General features: G+C 32.9%; 6 protein-coding genes across 6 annotated transcripts; 3 read left to right on the top strand and 3 right to left on the bottom strand.

The window, feature by feature from the left end:
- The first annotated feature begins 54 nt into the window (after positions 1-54).
- On the top strand, positions 55-1467 carry LOC128396354 (uncharacterized). The gene is made up of 2 exons (XM_053356927.1): positions 55-578; positions 793-1467. Exons 1-2 carry the CDS (start codon positions 329-331, stop codon positions 1413-1415), a joined length of 873 nt encoding a protein of 290 aa, XP_053212902.1. The 5' UTR covers positions 55-328; the 3' UTR covers positions 1416-1467.
- An 812-nt stretch (positions 1468-2279) lies between these two features.
- LOC128396325 (protein lap4-like) lies at positions 2280-6899 on the bottom strand. The gene is made up of 3 exons (XM_053356897.1): positions 5458-6899; positions 3134-5095; positions 2280-2993 (listed from the first exon to the last, which is right to left on the bottom strand). Exons 1-3 carry the CDS (start codon positions 6749-6751, stop codon positions 2716-2718), a joined length of 3534 nt encoding a protein of 1177 aa, XP_053212872.1. The 5' UTR covers positions 6752-6899; the 3' UTR covers positions 2280-2715.
- Positions 6900-10842: 3943 nt separating this feature from the next.
- LOC128396328 (centrosomal protein of 164 kDa-like) lies at positions 10843-16189 on the top strand. Its single transcript, XM_053356900.1, has 5 exons — positions 10843-10951; positions 11985-12086; positions 12168-12279; positions 13312-14054; positions 14155-16189. Exons 1-5 carry the CDS (start codon positions 10933-10935, stop codon positions 16053-16055), a joined length of 2877 nt encoding a protein of 958 aa, XP_053212875.1. The 5' UTR covers positions 10843-10932; the 3' UTR covers positions 16056-16189.
- A 98-nt stretch (positions 16190-16287) lies between these two features.
- Positions 16288-17376, bottom strand: LOC128396361 (mediator of RNA polymerase II transcription subunit 29-like). Its single transcript, XM_053356935.1, has 4 exons — positions 17181-17376; positions 17065-17123; positions 16908-16995; positions 16288-16846 (listed from the first exon to the last, which is right to left on the bottom strand). The coding sequence occupies exons 1-4, from the start codon at positions 17283-17285 to the stop codon at positions 16622-16624; spliced, it is 477 nt and encodes a 158-aa protein (XP_053212910.1). The 5' UTR covers positions 17286-17376; the 3' UTR covers positions 16288-16621.
- A 160-nt stretch (positions 17377-17536) lies between these two features.
- LOC128396359 (uncharacterized) lies at positions 17537-18606 on the bottom strand. Its single transcript, XM_053356933.1, has 2 exons — positions 18169-18606; positions 17537-18045 (listed from the first exon to the last, which is right to left on the bottom strand). The coding sequence occupies exons 1-2, from the start codon at positions 18492-18494 to the stop codon at positions 17793-17795; spliced, it is 579 nt and encodes a 192-aa protein (XP_053212908.1). The 5' UTR covers positions 18495-18606; the 3' UTR covers positions 17537-17792.
- Positions 18607-18776: 170 nt separating this feature from the next.
- On the top strand, positions 18777-22864 carry LOC128396327 (contactin-like). The gene is made up of 2 exons (XM_053356899.1): positions 18777-19130; positions 19272-22864. Exons 1-2 carry the CDS (start codon positions 19070-19072, stop codon positions 22319-22321), a joined length of 3111 nt encoding a protein of 1036 aa, XP_053212874.1. The 5' UTR covers positions 18777-19069; the 3' UTR covers positions 22322-22864.
- The last annotated feature ends 240 nt before the right edge of the window (positions 22865-23104 follow it).

Genomic DNA, 23104 nt, shown 5'->3' on the forward strand with positions numbered 1-23104 from the left:
TGATAAGACATTGACAAGGACTTTTAATGTTATGTTTTTATCAAAGTAATTAGTAAATAATTAATCATTGGCAACTTTTTTAGTCTAAATCAACATTTTGATTAGTTTACATCTAAAGTCAATTTGATTATCTGTTGTTTTTGGCTTCCATTTCTTAATCAAATCAACTTTTAATTGTACAATTAAATTGACTAGTATTCAACTGGTAGTGCCTTTGATATCCCTTGTCAATTGATATAATCAAAGTGAATCAAATTTGATTGACAAGATAATAGTTACACCTTAATGGCTCCAATTGTGATCGTTCAACAATTTGTGACAATTTAAAATGAAAGATTTTCAATCAAAAGTGATCAATATTGATCAATGGGTTGAGGAAAATGGTGTTTACCTTAAACCACCAATTTGCAATAAATTAGTTTTCAATGGACAATTAAAGATCTTCCTTGTTGGTGGACCTAATCAACGAAATGATTATCACGTTGAAAATGGTGAAGAAATATTCATAATGCTTAAAGGTGACATGATACTGAACATTATCGAGCAAGGACACTCGAAGGCTTTAACAATTAGAGAAGGTAAGTTAGTAGAATTAAGTTAATTACCAACAATCTTAATTGTCTTCAATCATGTTTATTGTGTTTTTCGTGATTTATCAGAATTGATAAAATCATATTATCATCTTGTCATGAACATTTTGAAACAAATGAATACAATTGTAAGGAAGAAACAATAATCAAGCAAAAAGATTAAATTGTTTTCTCATTTATCTATCAATCAATCAACAATTAGGTGAAATTTTTGTACTACCAAGTCGGGTACCTCATAGTCCTCAACGATTTGCCGATACCCTTGGAATGGTGATTGAGCGAAAGCGATTAGATCATGAACTAGATTGTCTTCGTTATTACATCGATTCTAATTGTAATCAAGTTTTATTCGAGAAATGGTTTCATTTGGTTAATTTGGACACCGATCTCAAGCCAATCATTGAATCATTCAAATCGTCCATTGAATGTGCGACTGGTCGTCCAACTCAATTTTACGATAATTCATTGACACCTCATCCAGATGATCGGACAATTAAACTACAATCGCCCATTTATTTACTCGATTGGTTTAAGTTTAATTACTTATCAATTTGTGAAGGATTTTCTTTCCTTTATCCTCAATCAGTCGAGTCGAGGATTGGATTTTATGGTCCAGGTAAACATATTGTTATCTCCGTCGATACTGAACTGTTCATTTGGCATCTTGGTTCTTATGCAAAATTAACAATCGATGATGACAATCAACGTAAATTAACATTCAACGACACAATGATTATCGACAGAGGATCTTTTTTCATTCTTGTCTCTGATGGACCAACTTTTATCGCCTCAATGAAACCATTTACATCAACGGTTAGACCTTGATATGAACAACATTTGTAAATTTTTCTATTAAATCATTCAATCGTTAATCAAATTCATTATTTAATTTATTTAATTGATTGATCTCAAGTTTTTTTGATAAATTTCTACCTCACTAGATGGCGACTTGATCGTATTTTGATTTTGTTTGCGAGATGATTAACTTAATTGCTTTAGATTATTTTAATTAATTGTCACCCATTTAATATTTTCTTTGATCTAATTCATTAAAATATTCAAAGTTTTTAGATAGACAAAGTCACCCATAAACCAGCCTGATTTATGAACAATTTAGGACAACTCAATTCTGGAATCGAGTCAATGTTTGATCATTTGATTAAATTAATTTAATTTGTTACGAAATTAAATTGTAAATCATCTTGAGAGATAAAAATTAAGGCTTCTAAAAAGGACAACAGCTTCTTGTTAATTGTTTTAATAACTTGAATTCAGAGTGAAAAAAGATAATAAACAATTAACTTAAATGGATTGGTAATTGTGACTACAAATTTAACACCAAACGAAAATTAAATTTGATTATTCTTGATTAGATTAAGTGATTTAGTGAATTTCATAATTGTGAATATTTTGTAGAAATAAAATGTTTCATCATTTAAATCGTTGAATAAGTTAATCAGTTTCTTTGTTTTCGTTTATGAATGACAGTTGATTACACGAAAAAAAAAGCCGCGTAAACATCAAAATTTGATGATTAGATTTAATTGTAATTATTGCAAATGATTTAATTCGGCGAGAAGGAAATTGGTTTAAATGTAATTAGATTCAATGTGGAAAAAGATAACACGTAGGAGAAAAGAGCTGATAACAATTAATAGTAATTAGTAAAGGGGATTATTTAGATTGTAATTGTTTCCTTAAAATTGAGATTTTTTTTATTCATAACTTACACAAGATGATGAATTTGTCATTAAAATTAATTGTAACGATTCACCAACAATCGATTAGGTTTTTATGTTAACAATCATTGAAATAGAGTCATTTTAATGAGACATGATGATCACAAGAAAATGTGAATTTTGAGAGGCATAAAGTGAAAATGAAGTTGGTGTGTTGTCGATGAAAGTAAAAAAGATAAATCATTTTATCCTTTTTACTGGTGTGTACGATTCTTTGTAATGATTTAAATTAAATTAGCCTCTAATTAATTTGATTAGTATATAAGATAGACAGAAAGAATGACAGAAGAAGAAAAAAAGCCGATAGGATGGAGCTTTGTCTTAATTGTAATAGTTAGTTTAGGAGAAAAAGAGAGACCATGAAATTTAGATTTGAATTAATTCCCTCATCCTGACCGAGTTTCCGTTGCTACAGTTGATTCTGTTACAATGGAACCGGTTGAATCCTTGAGGATATTGTTGGTAACTCGGGTGGTTGTTGTTTCGGTGAAAGTTGTTTTAGTCAAAACTTCAGTATATAAACCGGCCATCGATGGTGGTGGTGGCAATTCAGCTTCCAGAGTTTCATGAGGTTTAAGAACTTGGTGTTTCTCTATCCTTACAACTACAGGGGGTTTCGAGAAGCTAGAATGTGTCGTTGTTTCGTTTAGTTGCTGATTGGCACCTAATAAATTTCCATGAAAAAGGAGATGAAAATCAAGAATTACTTGAGGCCGATTGAACAAATAGAGAGAGAAAGAGAGATCTCATCTTCCCTACCAGGTAAAATACTTTCTTCACATAATATTGACATTTGTTAATTACCTGTTTGATTTAATGCACTAATAGAGGCACTTGACTTCAAGGTTTGAGAGGCACTGTTGTTAAATGGCGTAGATGAAGTGGTGAAGGTGGAATTGGAGGGTAACGTTGAATAGGACGAGGATGTTGTCAGTGTTGTTGTCGGTGGTGTCACGGTGGTGGATGGATTGAAAACAGTCAGATCACCTTTTAGGCCGGTTAATCTGGTGAATACTGAATATGTTGGCTTTGAAGAGTTTGATCCCCCGACTCCACCCGAATCATGGCTTATATTACTTAATGATCCTAAAGAAGGTCTTTTGTAAGATCCAGTGAATGTTGGTCTATTAGCCATGTAGGATGCCGATGAAAGGCCAGTGTAAGGCCGAGAGAAGGAGGAGGAAAATGATGCTTTTGAGGAATCATCATCACCTTCAATCACGTCTCTTTCCACACAAAGTCGAACAAATCGTTCGGGTTTAGTTAACATATCTACTACTTGTTCTTTCTTCATTCCAGAAATATCTTGTCCTTCAATCTTGATGATTCTATCACCAACTCTCAGTTTACCCGCTTTCTGAGCGGCTCCACCCGGAGCTATTCTTGAAATTATTATAGACTTTTCATCTTTACCATAAGCGACGCAAAAACCTAATCCAGTGGGTTCACGAATTATTATTGTATAATCGACAACTGTTTTCACTTTAGATTGAGGCTTAGGAGAAATTTCTCCTTCACTTTCAGGTGAGAATGATGAAGGTTGTTGATTTAAGGGCTGTGAAGATGTTGAAGTGAAAGATTCGTTTAAATGCTGATAAGGTTTTCTACTAAGATTCATTGATGAAGTTCTTTCATGTGTAGGTGATACTGTTAGACAGGAATCGCCATTTGAAAGGTGGACATCATGATTTATATGATGATTTGATGCACTTATATCCATCGATCTGTTTATTGAATTTTGATCATTTATGGGCACTTCTCTGGCAGCAAGAACAGAGAATTCGAAACCAGCCGTTTTTAAGGCTTCTACAGCCTTAAAATGGTCAACATTTTCCATGGAAATATCATTGACAGCTAATATTTTATCACCAACTCTTAGCCCAGATAATTCAGCTGGACCTCCTGAAGTAATCTTGGACACGAATATACCCTCATCATTACCCTTGAAAGGTGTTGAACCCTGACCTCCAGCAATACTAAGCCCAAGTCCTCCGACAGCTCGTGAAACATAAAACTTCATCTGTTTAATTTCAACAGGGCCCATTGGTAGAGGAGTTGTCATGGTGGCGTTGGAAAAGGATGAATTGTGAGATGAAATATCATCTCCATGAACATTGTTTGATGAATTTTCCTTTTTCAAAACTTCTTTGATGATAGATGCAAACTTATTTAAATCTTCTTTTGAATTAGGCATATTTATCCTCTTGTTTTTCAAATGGTGAGGCGTGTCACGGCGATGAAGTTTATGTTTCTCCCTCCTTTCTTCGTCATCTACTTCATCTTCATCTTTCCCATCATGAAGTGTTTCCTCTGGTTCCTCTTCATCATCTTCTTGCTCATCATCTAATGGCCTATGTATTTTACTAGGTTGATCCGGAAATAGAACATGCTTTTCATCCTGACTCATTCTTGTATCAGCCATCCTAATAATAACTGAAGAGGCCTCAGATGATTCTGAGTTACTTGGACTTTTTGATCCTTCTCGACTATGGACGGATGATGTTTCTTGAGATTCTTCTTTCTTCTCTTCTTCATCAGGCTCGTATTTTTGATCTTTCTCTTTAAATAATTTCGAATGTCTTGCTTTAAGTTCTTTCGGATGTGGTGTATCATGTCGGATAAAGTTTGCTTCGAATCGGCTTCTTTGATCACCTGTATTAAGACCATCTTCCTCGACGAAAACTGAATCAGGGAATCTAACTGCAGATTCTCGAGGACGACCAAAAGTGGGACTTGGTGATTCAACTTGATTCGGTGATGCCAAATCTACAGATGGAAAAGAAAAATGAGAAAATAGATTAGTCATAATAAAATTAAACAATAATGGAAATTGTGACAATGGGAAATCAAAAATTCATGACTATTGTAAAAACAGAGTAATGAGACTGCATTTATTATGCTGTCAACTAATAACATTATGTTATTGACAAAAAAAAGACATCATCATAAATAAAATGATAGACATAAAAAAAGGTGAATCTGTTAAACCTTTAAGTATCATATCAATATCATATTAATAATAAATTATTAATAGGTATCATCACTTAACCGATAATTAAGTTAATCTATGACCCGAATTAGGAAATAGAAGGAGGAAGAGAATGAGGAAGAAAAAAACCATTTGTTACCAGTAATTCCACTAGTGTAATAATCAGTAGTCTGGGCTTGAGGCAATAAGTAACATGTCAACACTTTGAGTCCACTTTGTTCATCAAAATCATTCTGAAATTTGAGCAACGGTTGTGATTGATTTTCCGCCAACCACAACGCTTTCAAATTAAGAGCCGTTATTGAGAATGGAAGGTTTTGTAAATTGTTACCAGAAACGTCGAGCACTTTAAGTTCCCGAAGTTGACCAATTTCAACTGGAAGGTGGGTAATATGATTTTGTCTTAATGATAAAACACTTAATTTCGTTAAATTACCAAGTTGGGCCGGTAAATCAGATAGCTCATTACGATCCAAGTTTAATATTGATAAATGAATTAAATTACCGATAGTTGGAGGTAATTCGGGTAATGAATTCTCGGTTAAAACTAATTCTTGGAGAGATGAGCAACCACCAATGGTTGGATTTAATGAGAAAAGGTTGTTTTGGTTTATTTTGAGAATCACAAGTTTATTAAGTTGTCCTATTCCATCAGGTAGTTGTTCAAGACGATTATCAGAGAGATGTAAATCAGTTAAATTCCATAGGCCAGAAATTTCCTCAGGTAGATAACTGAGACAATTCTCGCAAACATCAAGACAGGTTAACTTTTTCAAATTACCAATCTCTTTAGGTAGTGTTCTCAAACCGTTTTCATCAAGCCAAAGCTCTTGTAACATTATAAGATCGCCAATAATTTTAGGTAATTCTTCTAATTGATTGCTGCCCAGGTCTAAACGTTGAAGTTTAGTTAAATTGGAAAAACTTGGTGGTAATGTTTTAATGAGATTTTCTCTGAGCTCAAGTGACTCCAGGTTAATAAGCGATCCAATATCGGAGGGTAAATGTTGTAAATTAACATCATTAAGGGATAAACTTTTCAAATTGGTCAAATGGGTGATGGCATTGGGCACATTTCGAAGAGGATTGAAACTTAGATCAAGCTCCTTTAAGCGACGCAAGAATTTGATAACTTCGGGTATCTCTATTATTTCATTCTTTGATGCATCCAATTCAACTAGATTAGAAAGCTTAGCTATGTCCATAGGTAAACATCCTATCTCATTATCTGAAATACTCAGCTTCTGAAGTCTATGAAGCCGGAATAAGGAATCAGGTAAATCTTTAATATGGTTAGAGTCCAATAATAAGTCTTCCAATGATGAGGCATATCGGGCAATATCATCAGGCACTCTAGACAAGCTACAATGCCTCTTGTCAACACAGTCAATTTGACGGTTACAGGTTTTCAATAAGAATCCCCAACGAAACATGGAACACAATATGTAATATGTAATAAAGAATCAAGGACTTGAATATTAGTTATTCACTAAATTTATACACAGAGAGATGAAGGGAAAGGGAGAGAGATAAACACACAGAAAAAGATACACATAAATAAACAACACTCACACACACACACACAGAAAAAAGATAGAGATAGAGGAAAAGAGAAAGAAAAAGTGTGTGTGAAAGAAAGAGAGAAAAAAGCACAGAGAGAAACAAGATATTCAAGAAGAAGAGGTTTTTTTAGATTCTTTTGAAGGTAAAAAGATGATGTTGAAGCCAGACAAGTGATAACCAATCAAGTTAAATTGTATTCACAGTAATTAAAGAAAAATAACTTTATCCAGATAACCATAGTAATAGTAACAAGCATAAAATGGTTTAATTAGATTGACAATTAAAGTTAAATAGAAAAAAATATTTAACAAAACAGTGGAAACACAATTAATGATTTTGAAAAGAAACAAAAATTATTACAGAAAAAAAGGTAAGATGAGAAAAGAGAATAGAAAATAAAAAGATTCTATTCGAATGATCGATTGTTCGAATCGATTTTTGAATCGATTTTAACCGAAAATTGAAAGAAAATGAAATTATTTCAATCAAATTAAATCAAATTTTTCTATTACAAAAAAAAATTAACTATCAATCAGTTTTCACTTGTCAAAGTTAAACATTTAATTAAATGATTAGATGACAATTTTTCCAAAGAAAAAGTCAACTACGATATTTGTATTGTTGATTGTGAATTGTTTTGATGTTTTGGAAAATAAATTTTCTTAATTATCAATTAATTGAACAATTTGAATCATCGATATTATTAAATGAATGTAATCAAAAATTGATTGAAGAATCACTAATCAACCCAACCTTGAGAGTTTGTTTCTTAATTGTGGGCTGAGTTTAATGATAATAATAAATTGTAGGTGTGTTAAGTTAATTGTAATCTAACAATGTAGTTATTATAATTGTTCACAATTAACAGTTAACAAGAAAACAATGAAGTAAATTATTAATGAAGGAAACAATGAGAAAGAAATTAAATTGTTTAGCTAATAACAAACTTTTAGAAATGAAAATGATCAAAATTAATGATAAACAATTGATTAATTTTCTAGGTAATCAACTCTATGGGTTAATCTTGCTAATTACAAATAATCAACAAAGATAATCATGATTAATTGTCTAATCAAGTGTAATTGAATATCAGTCAATAATCAACAGCTGAAAGATGATGAGCAAAAATGAATTAATTTGATTGTGAATCAAATGAATCAATGAATAGTCAATGATTAATATGTTTCCATTAATTAAATGTAATCATTAACATAGAGTATGAATCATCCATTGATTGGGAACTTTTAATTATCATAATGATTAGAAATTAAGTAGCAATGTTAATCAGTCCAAGTGACAATTTACTCTCAGTTAACTAAATTGTTACTCAATTTCGAGTGGGGAAAAGGAATCGATAACAATTTAAATTGTAAATTAAAATGATTAAAACATTTATTTTGTTACTAAATCCAGATCAATAATGTTAATCATTAAGATGATAATCTACAATCAATAATATTATCACAACAATCAATATTTATCACCATTGATTGTTACTATTATTATGATTACTGAATTGATAATAACATTGAAAGTTGATTGACCGTAACATTGATAATGATTTTAATTGTTATCAATGAAATTCAATGATTAGAATCAAGTTTTACATTTGCTAAATCAATTGATTGTCCTTGATTCTTTAAATTATAAAATTAAAACGCCTTAATCACTAATCAGTGGAGCAGAAAACTAACTCAAAAAAGTAACAATTTAATAAATTGATCAATGATTAGTTTTCCATTGTGATTTATTATGATTGAAAAGTGAGACAATTTAGATTTTGTCGATTACAATTATTAAACTATTCAGCTAATTGTTAATCATTGATGATTGAGTTTATTTGTTTGATTGGCTCATTGTAAATATACATTGTTGGTCTTAATTTTTTTGCCTCAATTTTGTACAATTTAAGTTGATTGTTACAATTTAACTCCACATGGAGACAAGTCTTGGACTCATATCGTAAATGCCTGCATCATTTAATTGATAATTAAATGATTGGTGACTCTTGTAATTGTCGAAAGGTTTTAAGGTGATCTTTTGATTGTAAGTGTCGTTAATTGTACATTTCCAATCAAGCGATTCCAATGGTTCCTTGAATACATCGAGGACGAACATTGATCCAGATTCAATTAAATCACCCGATAAACTTTCATTCTTGGAGATACACTTAATTGTTACATCTTCACCCGATCGTTTGTTGATAAATTTAGCGATCTCTCCGAATCGAAAGGCACAACCAAGGAAAACTTTTCGAGCATAATTAGTCCCATTTTTAACGATCGACGAGACGGACTTTTTATCGCAATTCGGATAATCCTGATCGGACCATGATAACAATATAATTCCAGTCACACACCAAATGATTAGATAAACAGGTAACTGTTGATACATGTTAATTGAAACAGTCTATGGATGATTAAGAGGAAGTGATGAGAACAGAAATTTAATTGAATAGCTGCTGTTTCAATTAGCAATCAAACTAATTGTTCCCATTCCAATAGATTGTTGTAAATTGGTTTATCAATAAACAAGATTGTTTAGTTTTCATCTCTCTCTCGTTGTTAATGGTACAGTTAATTACCTGAAGGACAAACAGTAACAATAATCAATTGATCATCTTCATCCTCATCACTTTCATAATAATCAATCATTCAGATGTTATTATCAATCAAGAATCCAGAACATAATCTTAATCAGAATTGCTTTTTTCTCATTGTTTTCATGTTTATCTTAAGGTAATAATAAACATCGAGAACAAAGTAAATTAATTTGATCATGATGATTAACTGTTGATTCAACAACAGGTATGTGATTATTCAGTTTCTGAAATTGAACAACAAAGATAATCAATGAAAAAGGAACATCATTAATCTTAATCGATTAACTATTCTATCAACTTTAATAGACTAGGAAAGAGATTAACCAGAAAAGAACCAGAAAAAAAACAATAGAATCTCATCTTACCTTAATTACCATAGAAACTGGTTAATTTCTGGTTAGTGTAAACACCCCTGAGGGAAAATGATAATTGATTCGCAGCGATGAACAGAGACAATAGGAACAACCGGTTAATTGTGAAAAAAATGGTTGGTCAACTTTCATTAATCGGTCGCCATCTTGTTCGGCTTTTTCTCATCCCTTGCCTCTCATTTTCTGTGGGTCATTGTACTGGTCATTTTTTGTTAATTTCACCTTGAGGCTTTTTGTCAACTTTTCTTTGTGACAAATAAACAGAAACACTCATCATCATGATGGAGATTAAAATGGTTACAAAGTAATTATAATGTTCCAGTCCGATGATTAGCCAGTGTCCATTGTTACAAGAACCAACCGCCGATTCTGTTAGAAATGTCCGCCATCGTAGCGATGGCGTAACCAATGATTAGAAGACAATTAACCAACAAAATAATAAGATGATGATGATTAAAATGCAATTGGAAAACTAAACAATCAAATGTCAACAATTGACCAGCAACAGATAAAACTCAAAGATCGTTCCCTAGGTAACCTAATCTTCAATAGAAACATTAATCATATTGTCTTGTTTTTTATTCTTTTAATTTGCTCACTAATTAATCTTGTTCAACAGTTAATTGTCAATCATTTAATCTGGGACTCAGTGATTTCCTTCAACTAATTTACTCGAAATGACAATTTAACGACCAACCCATCAACAATCAATTCTCTTTGGACTTAAATGTCTTTTTATATGTTTGTTGCTTTTTCTCATCTAATAAGATGAGACAAAGAAAAAGATAAAAGTTCAATCGAAAGATTTATCGTGAAGTTCATTGTGATTCTTGATTGTTTTGTTCCTTCATGATGAATCAATTTACTCTTGATAACATTTGGAATCAACTCTCAGTTCTCCATTGGAACAATCAACTTTAAATATTCTTCTTTCTTCTCTTTCTTTTTCTACAATTTTCTATTCTTTTTGACATTGATAAAAACAAACAACGAATTCATTTCTCCTCGAATATCTGGTTAATCAACAAGAGAGAGAGAGAGAGAGATCATCAACCTTGGAACAGGAATATGAGTTATCATGAATGGAAATTCATCTGGTAGGTTAATTAAACTACTTCTTTTCCAGTGATTAATTAACTTATTCTGTAGTTAATTAATGTTTCATCAATTATCTCCTCTCTCTCTTCTGTCTGTCTTTTATAAACTTCGTTAATCTGTTGTCAACAATTCACTAATTGTCACGGTTTAATTTTTAATTACGTTCCACGATCATTTTGATATCTTTCCATTGATACAACTACATAATAGTTGATTAAATATCACGAAAACAATTTCGTTGATTAGAGACACAGATTTACAGTTATTATTATTCTCGATTATTAATTGATGATAATAAGGTGATTTAGCTTTTGATTAGATTGATTTATAATCCATAATAAACTCACCATCTCCTTATTTACAATTACCAGGCTTTAGTTTTACATGAAAGCGATTCCAAATGACTGAATTGATGAAACATAAAGATTAACTATTCTAATCTAATCAAATTGTTTGAACAACAAGGGATCTGAGAGATAATCACAAGAGTTATTAGTTAATTAGTACAAATTGATAGGACTAATCACTAGTAAAAGTGATTATAATCATTGAACAATTAACAATATGCCTGAAAGAAATGACAACAATTTAACATCAAGTCAATCACCATTTTCAAAGACAAAAAGATTAACAGAAATTAATGAATGAATATTTATTATCAATGGGCAATGTGATTCCATGAAACAATTGGATTAAATTGTCAACGAGATTAAAACATCTATTATTAGATTTACATGATGAGGGAATCGGAATCTAATCAAATGACCATAATGATGATAAATAACAAGAAAATTGTCTCTGTGTATTATTTTTACTCTATTATTGTTTTCATTAACTAAATTGTTTCCATAGTTTCAATGAAATGGCTTCATTGGCTTGAGAAGCAGAGAAAGTTGAATCCACTTTTAATATTATTAATCCGAAGAAAATTTGGTCAGCCATGTTAATCCCAATTTAATTTTCTCTTTATTGTTGTTTAATCTTTTATCCTTATTCCTAATTTACATTACTATTAATTCATCTTTTGAACAGTTAGTCTGGGTGAAGGTAATCCTGATTCTGAGAGTTACGATAAATCAGGTCAAACTATTCTAGAGGAGATTTCCATTTCATCCAATGATATTAATCATCAAGGTAAGAATTAGAAAAGATTATCACTTTTTGTTCAATTATCGAAACTTTTTGTTGATTCATTTAGTATTCTTAATCCATTAGATGTAATCGATTATGCTAAAACCATTGGGATTAATCCTTCAACTGAATCGTATCTCCTTTGGATCGCTCGGAAGGGATTATTAGCTCCTCTACCTGATTCCTGGATTCCTGTGTAAGTATTACCTGTGATTCTTGTCTTACCTGGAGATTAAGAGCCGATGGATTATCTTGAAGAGCAATTTTCTAAAGAATATTTAAAATCGGCTAAATTTGAACAAAAACCATTCGGGTTCAATGGATTTCTTATTCATGATTTCGATCCTTTTTCCACCACCAAAATAACGATTAATTTTGATGGAAATGATTTGAATTTAGTTAACAGTTAATCAGTTGTTCCAGTTCTGAATATTATCTGATTAGAATGAAAAAAGTGACAATAGAAAATCATTGAAGCAATTTACTAATCCGGTATTTTGACCTGAGTATTTGCGTTTTAATGACGTTTCCTTGAAATTCAATACACGATCTGTCATTTAATTACCATCATCAACAATTAACTTATAATCATTTGTGGTTTTCTGGTTTGGGTTGTGGTTGTTATTAATTATTAAGAATTGAATGAGTTTTCTTGCTGTTCACTAATTACAATACCGAGTTTTGTGATGAATGGTTAATACAATTTATTTTAATGGAAATGATATTCACATGATCTAATACTTGAGCTCACCAGGTTAACAGAATTAGCTGAACAAACAATCAACAACAACAATTAACCAATGTGCTCATGATGAAAACATCTCAAGGTTTTCATGATTGACCTGAACCATGAATAATTTATTCATGATAATTTATCAATTGTTTGGTTATGGTTCAAATTGTTTGAGTGAGAAACAATTTATTTCAATTGTTGTAAAAGTGTTCATACATTCAACTGATTTGATTAACATAAACTGTCAACTATCAATCAGCTGATTAAATGAGACATGATCTTGATGATGAAGACAATGATTTATAAAACATCCTCATGGAAATATCAAAGTTTAAAACTGTAAATAGTTAATCTCATTTTCTGAGTTGTCATTTTGTTTTCTTGAAACTTGATTACTTCTCATCCTGTTAAATGTTATCATGACCTTGAAAGTTTAACCTTTTCTTCAACTTTCTCTTTCTTTTCTCTTACTTTCTCACCGATTAACCTGAGAAGACAAGATCAACTGGGTCGTATCTATTTCCACAATAAGGTAACTGGATTTTCCACTTGGACCCACCCAATTGACAAGTACCTCCAATCGTTTGTGAAAAAGAAACGATCCCAACAGCGAAAGTCACTCATGGCTTCGAATGACCGACTCAATCCATTGGTCAATCTGCGATTCTTGGATGTTGGTGATGAGGATGACGAAGATGCTGAAGGAAATGTTAAGGATGGTGAGGGTGTTGGTGGTTTACGATTGACAGGTAATCGTAGTAAACAAATTGGGAAATCAGGAAAAGAGGATAAACTGAATTTAGGTCAATCCTTAATTTCTGGTGAAAAGACGAAACAGCGAAACGACGAGTTGATGTTGAAAAGTAAAAATACCTCTTCAAATGATGTTATTGTCGATCAGCGATTAACTTTAAGTTCTTTGGATGAATCAATTGAGGATGATATCGATTCGATACAATTGGAATTGGATGATGATGCATTCAAGGAAATAGAAGATGATGGAAGCCTTGAAGAGGAAATTGTTACCTTAGATGTAACCGAAGGTGGACCATGCGACGTGAAGAATTATCATGAAATCTATCAAATTGATCTATTGACAATCGATCTTGATTATCGTGATAATCAGCGAGAAAGAAAAGGTCAGATTGAAGAGGAACAAACGAAAAGGGTGAAAATCGAGAGGCCTAAAAGTGGGCGACCCGGTGCAAGGAATATAAAACCATCTCTGGAGGTTAATGGTAAGAAATTTATTCTAATTGTTTATAAGTTTAACTCTGTTTTTCCAAATGATTTATTTTGATTATCATGTTGTGTTTCTCTCTCTTTGATACATTCAAGATGATTTAGATAATTATATCGACGGAGATGTTGATGGTGATGATGATTTCTCACTACAAAGCCTGGAAAATGATCCATTCGCTGGGGAAGGTGTTGGCATGTTCCAGGTAACCAGACAAGAATTGGTTAATCTTCCTTCATTTCCTATCAGTCAATTGGAGACATTGAAAGAGGAACCAGATGAAGATGCTAAAAATGAGGATGAAGATGAAGAAGTAAAAGTTGTGGATGATGGAGATGAAATTGAATTTGAAGAGGATGATGATGATGTTGAGTCAACGAACGCTGATAAACAAATTGGAAATGATGGAGTTGGTAGACAGAAACACGAATTGATTGATTTGATTGGACAGCAAGCTAATTTTAGAAAATTGTCTGATCAATTGAGAAAAGAAATAACTAATTTGCGAGATGAATTGTTTACAGTTATCAATCGTAAATCAGATGATTTAGCCAAAAAGACGGTTGAAAGATTGGATGGAGTGGAAAGGAGATTATCTCAGTCTGAGAAAACTATTAACTCGATACAATCAGACCAAAAGAAACAGCAAATGGAAAACAATTTAATCACCACTAATCGTCATGGATCCGATTGTACAACTGAGATTAACAAGATTAGACAAGAAGTTAATTCGGTGAACAGTAAAGTGGATCAAGTTATGGAAGATTGTAAACAATTGGTGAACAAAGAAAGTGACCTGGTGAAGAAAAACTTGAGCGATATTAAAGATGAGTTCGAAATGACCATGGAACAGTTCAGGGATTTCAAAAAGGACAATGATCTAACAATTAAAGCTCTGAGGAAACAATTGACTGAAGTTTCCACAAGTCAAGATAATTTGGAAAGTTTGACTTCGAAGACCCAAAGTGACCTGCACCGATTATCTCGAGATGTGAACAGTTTCCGTCAGGACGATGATGAAGATCAAGATGCCTTAAGAAGTGAGTTGAAACACTTGATGATGAAAGAAAAGTTGGAACAAGAAAAATTATCACAATCGATTGATGAGATTCGAGATTTGGTTCGTAAAGAGATCAATTCGATGGACAAATCAATTAGGAAACAAGATGAACAATTTACCAAAAGTCAAGCAACAATCAACGACGATATGAATCAAACCAAATCAGTTTTACACTATTTAACTAAAGAATTGGATTCAATCAAACAATCAATCGATGAGAAGAAAATTATTGAAGGTAAAGAAAGTGAATTAACTGCATCCAATGCTGCCATAGAAGAGAAACTTAATCAATTGGAGAGCAATTTAACAACAATTAACGGTAAACTTGAAGCAATTCGAGTTTCGAGAGAAAGAGAGAGAAAGATGAGAATGAGATCAAGTAATCACAATTACAATCGATCGAGAAAATTAATCTCGAGTTGCTCATCTTACGAAAATAGTTCATCATCTTCAGAAGATGAAAGAAATCGTGATAAATCAACTTCTAAGACTCGAAACAAACACCAACCTCATCATCCTCATCACAATGGATCATCTTCCCAACATCATCAATCTAAGATCGGCTTTGATTCTGGGCTGAATCGACATCGTGATTACATCAAATACTCGCCTCTTCATTTCTCGCCGATATTAATATCTAGCCAGCCGATGGAAAAACCTCATCGCATGAAAAGTTCGTCTTCGTCTTTATTGGCCATGATTCGTCGAACTAGTAGATTGTTACAAGACGAAGCTTCCGATCTCGATGGTCTTGGTAATTATCGATTTGTCTCCGATATTTCCAATGGCCTCATGTCCCGAAACGACTTGGATGCCGATGAAAGTGCCATTAGGAAACTCAAGCAAATTCGATGTGATATCGATGAGAAATTAAAAAGGCTCAATGTTTTGGTCAATTCAACTAATGGCGAAGATAAAGAAATGACAGCGAAAAATTAAATCGCCGATCAAGTTAAATACTAAAAATTATTCTCAATCTTTATCAATAGAAATCACTAAATCAAACAATAAATTATCTCATTTGTTAATTAGCCAAAAAGCTCAAAAAATTGTACTTTTTGTATTATGTTATGATAATAATTGTTAACCAATTCCCTTGATTAACTTTTTCTTTTGTATTATTATTATACCAAAATCTCAGTGAAACTAATTAAATTTACTAGTTTACCAATAACCATTTTGATCTTTTATTTAAATGGATCAACAATTTGGTGTTAATCAAAGTGACTCCAAAATTGATTAGATTTTTTCCTTAACCAACTTCAGAGATTGATACAAAAGCTTTTGTATCAACAATTAGAAAATAGATTTACATTTATTTTTGTGATTCGAGCTTTTTGATCTTATTAATAGATCAACAATCAAGTCCAATTTTCGAAGGTGATGAATAAAATCATCTAACAAATACTTAGGCTGTATTCATTTCGATAAAATCTTAGTGATTAATTGTAGAGAAAGTTCATAATCAGTAGATATTTGGACAGAATAGTAAATGGTAAATGGAATCATTGAGATTGTTGTAGTTCGATTCTTTTTGCTCCATCGAGAATTATTTTCTGTAAACTCTCAACGTACGATATTTGGCCTTTGATCAGATTGATGTATTGTCCATAAGTCATGTTATCATGTTCCCCTGTTTCAATATTCTGAGGTGCACCTTTGTATTTATCGGGTGGTGGTAAATATTTTTGACTCTGTCGCTGTTGGATAGCACATTCTTGTATTGTTTTCTAGAGAGATAAACATAGATTAAGAATTGGAATCAATGAACAGAATCAAATAATCACTTACAAAATGTAACTCGATCTGATTAAGTAAAGAATGAAAATCTTCAAATGCTTTATCGAATGGTGGTAATGCTTTGTCTTCAGGAGCTTTTCTAAAAATAAACAATTGATGGAATTAGAATGAGATGAATTGGTATGGAAACGAAAACAGGATAACTTACAGTCCACTGTCGACAGCAGCATTGTGGTTAATATATGCAGCAGAAATTTTCACAAGATTCTGTAGAAAATCAAATAAAATTAATCGATTGAAAAGAAACGAAAAGAAAACACTTACTTGAACTGCTTCTTTCAAAGACCAAACCAAAGTTCTCACACGAGCGATATTATCATAACGAGGTTCTCCACCTTGATTAGCAGAACTGGAAGCTTGATCGGCCATTGAAGTGTCGAATTGGTTGTTTACAATCAATAAATTAACAATTAATTGAAGAGAAAGTGAAACTATCAAAATGGAGAGTAAACAAAAAGAATCAATTTAAACAGCTGAGCTTTAACATCGCCATCTACTTGTCACTTTGTTTTCCCTCTTTTTTTGTTCTTGGTCTTTGTTACCTTTTCAATCGTCTACAATTTAGTAATTAATTTGATAATTAATAGTTGGCAATTAATGTCCAATACAATTAGATCGAATTAAGAGGTAATTTTTGTTTAATAATTGCTAAAAAAATGATGAGTATAATTTATACATGATTTTTTTGTCTTTTTGTGATTTTAAAGTTTTTTTTTCAATGGCTCAAAATAAGCTTTGTTTTGATTGTAATTAAATAAAATGAAATTGATTTTTTGGTGGCGATGAAAATGTAATGATGATGATGATGGTGGTGGTGGTGGTGGTGGTGGTGAATGGGGATTTTGATGGAAAAATGAATGAAACTTAATGAATATTTCAGGACAATCTGCGTAAATTACGACGAGCTCTTGATCGACGGGCTCTACTTGGAGCGTTGACTGGAGTCTTTTTATTGTTTGATGAACTTCGGGTTCCATTCGTGGTTGAAGGTGAGCTTGATGGTGAACCGATTCCTGAATCGCAGCTCATGTTTAGACGCTTTCTGGTCATCATTCCAGGACTTGAGGGCGGTGAGGTGCGAAGTCTTTTAACTGGTGTTCGTTTACTTGGAGATTTTGACAAATCACCGCTGCAAAAATAGAGAAACATGATAGACAATTAATTTGAGAAAAAAACATTCGGCAAAATGAAATGGAAAACAAGTGAAACTCTCAAAGAGAAACAATTAAATGGAGAGAAAATGAATACTTACAAAATCTTCAACATCTCCAAAGTTACTGAATTATCTCTTGGCCTTTTTATCGGTGACTTTCGGGTGGCCAATATAATCGGGTTCATGCTTCTGGTGATTATATGAGATTTTCTCTCTCGTTTACCACGTCGTCTAATTATCTCTTCATCAAGATTTGTAGAAACCGATGATTGTCTAACATTGGAAGTTGATAAAACATTTCTGTCTCCACCAGAGCTCACATCATGCCTTTGGTAATTATTGAGAACACCTTGAGGGTCGATTTGTTCAATATTATCATTTCCATGATCATTATTGTTCCGATTAACCAAAACATCAACAGGCATGATGGAAAATAGATTGTGAACAAAAGTGTGAAAATTAAATTAAGATGAGAGATTAAAACAAATTCACATGGACAACAAGCACATAAAACACAAGCTAAAGAGAAGAAAACAATTAACCAGAACAGGTAAAGAATAGATGACAATCAAGATGGAAGACAAAAAGTAGAGTTAATTAAAAAAGGAAATTGGGACAACAAATAAAACATAAACATGGAAATTAAAAGAAGAAGAGACTGAGAGAGAGAGAGAACGAGAGAGATGTTCTTCTATTGTGAATAAGCGCCAATTCGTGAGTCTCTCCCTTCCTCTGTCATCTTCTTCCCTTGGGCTGATCATCATTCCCCGCCAACAAGACCCCGGGTTTTTTTATTCTTCCCATTGGTTGGACTTGTTGATCGCGATTCTTTTATCCTTTTAAAAGAATTCATATTTTTAAATTGAAAGAACAAAAAAAAATCGATAACATCGATAATCGGTTGCCAGAGAAAGTCAACTCTCACTATAGAGATTATAGTCTCTCACCTTTAGATTATTTATTTAATTCTCTTTCTTCATGTGACTAATTAGAATTAATTATGATCATCTTTTCTATTCTCTTGATTCTATTTAGTGTCCTTAACAATTCCAGTGCCTCAGGTAAGTTGATTTGGTTTTTTGTTCTCTTTTGTTTCAATGTGATGACAAGTTGAAGATTTTGATTCTTTTTTGTTTCTGTTTCTGTTTTGTTTTGATTGTTTTTTTTTTAAATTCTATTCTTTTTCTCTTTACTTTTGGCAGATGAAGATGTTCAAATTGATTTTGGTATCGATGAAATTGATCCCTTGAAAATTCCTAGAGGTCCTAAGTTCATTGAGGAACCTCGATCACAAATTTTTGATCTCAATGGTCGTGATCATCTTAATTATGTTACTTTAAGATGTTCGGCTGATGGTTATCCAACACCCGTTTATCAATGGTTTAAGGAGAGTTATAATAAGACAGAAATTATTTCTGAATTAGTTGACCCTCTTTCAGATCAAAGATTTACACAAATGGATGGAACGTTAATCATTTACAATCCTAGGAAAGAAATTGACAGAGGAAAGTATCATTGCCGTGTTTCCAATCAATTTGGTAGCATCATAAGTGAAACGGTTCAAGTTAGCTTTGGATACATTGGTCAGTTCCAATTGAAAAGATCTAATGATTTTGCTAATACCAATTGGGGTAAATCTTTAAGCTGTGATCCACCTCAACATCATCCAAGAGGAATGTTTTATTGGACTAAAAATGGTTACCCAAATATTATTGGAGCTGATGATAGACGGATATTTGTTTCTAATGATGGTAACCTTTACTTTTCTTCTGTTAAAGAAGCTGACAGTGCCAATTACTCATGTAATGTCCAAAGTGTCATCTCGTCAACGGGTAGAACTGGTCCATCATTTTACCTTAGAGTTGATCCAACACCAAATAGTCAACAGCTTCAATTTCCTGTTGGTTTTCCTAAGATTTTCCCTGAAGCTCCGTTAGCAGGTCAACTAGTATCACTTGAATGTGTCGCTTATGGTTATCCGGTGCCCTCATACAATTGGAGTAGAGTTGGTGATCAATTACCAAAAGATGCATCATTAACTGGTCACAATAGATTATTAATTATACCAAAAGTTAAGGTTGAAGATTCTGGTGAATATCGTTGTACTGCAAAAAGCGGTGGTAATAGTGTTATCACATCAGCAGCTTTTCTCCGAGTCCAATCACTGCCTGTATTTACCAAAGGATTAAGAGATAAGGTGATCGATGTTGGAACCAACCTCATCTGGAAATGTGAAGCATTTGGAATTCCCCAAGTTAAATATAATTGGTACAAAAATGGAGTTGAACTTCGAGGTAACACCATCCCTCAAGAAGACTCGCAAAGAATTAAGATTGAAGATAATGTTCTAACCATCGAAGCTGCTAACCCTGACAGAGACAATGGAATGTATCAATGTCGTGCTTACAATGAACTCGGTAACAACTTCAGTTCTGCTCAATTGAAAGTATCTGGTATCAAGCCAACATTTAGACGTCACCCACTCAAGGATATGTACGCTGCTCTTGGCTCCAAGTTTTCAATCACTTGTTCACCTGAAGCTCTACCAGCTCCATCTTTCCAATGGCTACTAAATGATTCACCATTGCGATCAAACTCCGAATTACTGACAATCAATCAAGTTCGTAAAGAGGATGAAGGTTGGTACATTTGTGTTGCCAGAAACAAATATGGTCGAGATCAAAGCAAAGGATATCTAACTGTCTTCGATAGCCAAACATTTGCTGAATACCCAAGACCCAAACTCGTTGCCATAGTAAATGACACCATTCAAATGCCTTGTGATGCCAATTCTGATTCCAAGCTGGACATTTCTTTCATTTGGCTCCATAATGGTATCAAAGTCGATCAGTACAACTCATGGAAATTCACAGTCGGCAATAAACCGGGTTATCTCAAGATTCGAGGAATTACTTTCGCCGAGTCTGGTAACTATACTTGTTTGATTCGCTCAGCGGTCGACACTATTGCTCATTCAACGGAATTGATTGTTGATGGCCCACCAAACCCTCCAGGCGGTGTTTTAGCCGATGTTATAAATGCCACTTCTGCTTCCATCCATTGGAGTGATGGTGCTTCTAATGGAAGACAAATACTCTCTTATAAGATTGAGGGTCGAACTAATCACAATTCTTCTTGGATTGTATTAGCTGATCACATTTTGTCTACTGGAGTGAATCGCGAAAACTTCAGGAGTAATGCTCGAGTTAATAATCTCTCTCCATGGAGCATCTTTGAGTTCAGAGTATCTGCTTACAATGATCTTGGATCTAGTCTACCTTCCGATGCTAGTCCACTTTACAAAACTGGTGAACATCGACCACTACGGTCACCAGCCAATGTTGGTGGCGGTGGAGGTAAAGCCGGTACATTAACGATAACCTGGGATCCTTTACCTCCTCAGAATTGGAATTCACCTTCTGTCTGGTACAAGATATTCTGGAAACTGCCAAACGATTATGAGTATCAAACAAAAGAATTGAATCAAAGTCAAGTTGGAATGTACGTGATTGATGTGGGCGAAAACAATTATTATGAAAAGTATTTAGTTAAAGTTCAAGCAATCAACAGAATGGGAGAAGGACCAATCAGTGAACCAGTTGAAGTTTATTCAGCTGAGAGTATGCCTCAAGTTCAACCAAGTTTGGTTAAGGCTTTACCATTCAACTCAACAGCTCTTAATGTTACATGGGCACCACTCGAATTAAGTCGAGGAAAGATTCGTGGTAAATTAATTGGTCATCGAATCAAATATTGGAAACAATCTGATGACTCTCAAACTAATGCTCTCACTTTACTCAATCGTGGTACTCAAAACGAGGGTTTGATTGTCGCCTTGTCCCCACACACCGAATACTATGTATCGGTCATGGCCTACAACGAAGCAGGTTCTGGACCTGAGAGTGAACCTTTCTTGGCTCGAACCTACAAAGCGGCCCCACAACGAGCACCAACCAATGTGAAAGTTAAAGCTGTCGAATCAGGCCATGTCCAGGTAACTTGGAGAGGTGTTGACACGGCATCAGACGAAGAGCCGATCATTGGTTATAAAGTTCGTTATTGGGAAAGTGACCAAAAGATTCAATCAGCTAAAGAAGTTTATAAATATCTTGAAGAAATTAGTGAAGATTTGAATGTAATGGTCTCTGGTTTAGTTCCAGATAAAACATACAAACTTCGAGTTCTCGCCTACAGTTTAGGTGGAGATGGTAAAATGTCTTCGCCCGCTGTTGAATTTAAAATCAAAGCATAATCGACAATCTTATTTAAGAGAAAAAAAAACTGAATTCGATCCAAACAATCAAGTTAATTAGGATCGTCGCAATATCATGTACACAAACAATTGCACTTCCGTCCACAAATCTTATCTACTCACAATCGCCACACTTGAAGCCATTCACATATCAAAGTATTACCACAGAAGCAACTGAAGCCTTTAACTCATTAATTACTCATGGCCAATTAATCGTTACTCAATTTTAATTTAATCATAATTTTAATCATAGCCATATGATTTTTGCCGATCCACCGTTTACACAATTGTATCAGACTATCAAAAGTTACGATACAAATCAAATTGCCATGAAAATTGATAAAAAACAATCAAGTGTTTAAATTAAAAACTATTCAAAACAAAACAATTCACATCCACAAAAAAAGCATATCTCAAATTAATTATCTAAGCAAAAGCAATCATAATTAATTAAGTAAAAGACTACAAGTCAATTGCTTACAATCAATTAAATTAAAAACTCAATTCAAATTTTGTTTCAAAAAAAAAGTTGATAACATAAATTGTTGTTCTGATGAAGTTGAATTAATGATCATAATCTAATCTTTAATCTTCAACCAATAGAAACTATTTATGTTCATTTCTATTGAGTAAATTGTTGACATGATAATGTTGCCTTCTAATTGATTGTTAATTGTTGTTCGTCATGATGATATCAACTTTTAAATGAATTTTAAATGGTCGTTTCTTTGTTGCAAAGAATTTAAAGATTACATAACCAAAAGTGCCCATAGATGGCGATGT

The sequence above is a fragment of the Panonychus citri genome, unplaced genomic scaffold (assembly GCF_014898815.1).
Source record: "Panonychus citri isolate SS breed McGregor unplaced genomic scaffold, ASM1489881v1 Contig00143, whole genome shotgun sequence".
NCBI lineage: Eukaryota > Metazoa > Arthropoda > Arachnida > Trombidiformes > Tetranychidae > Panonychus > Panonychus citri.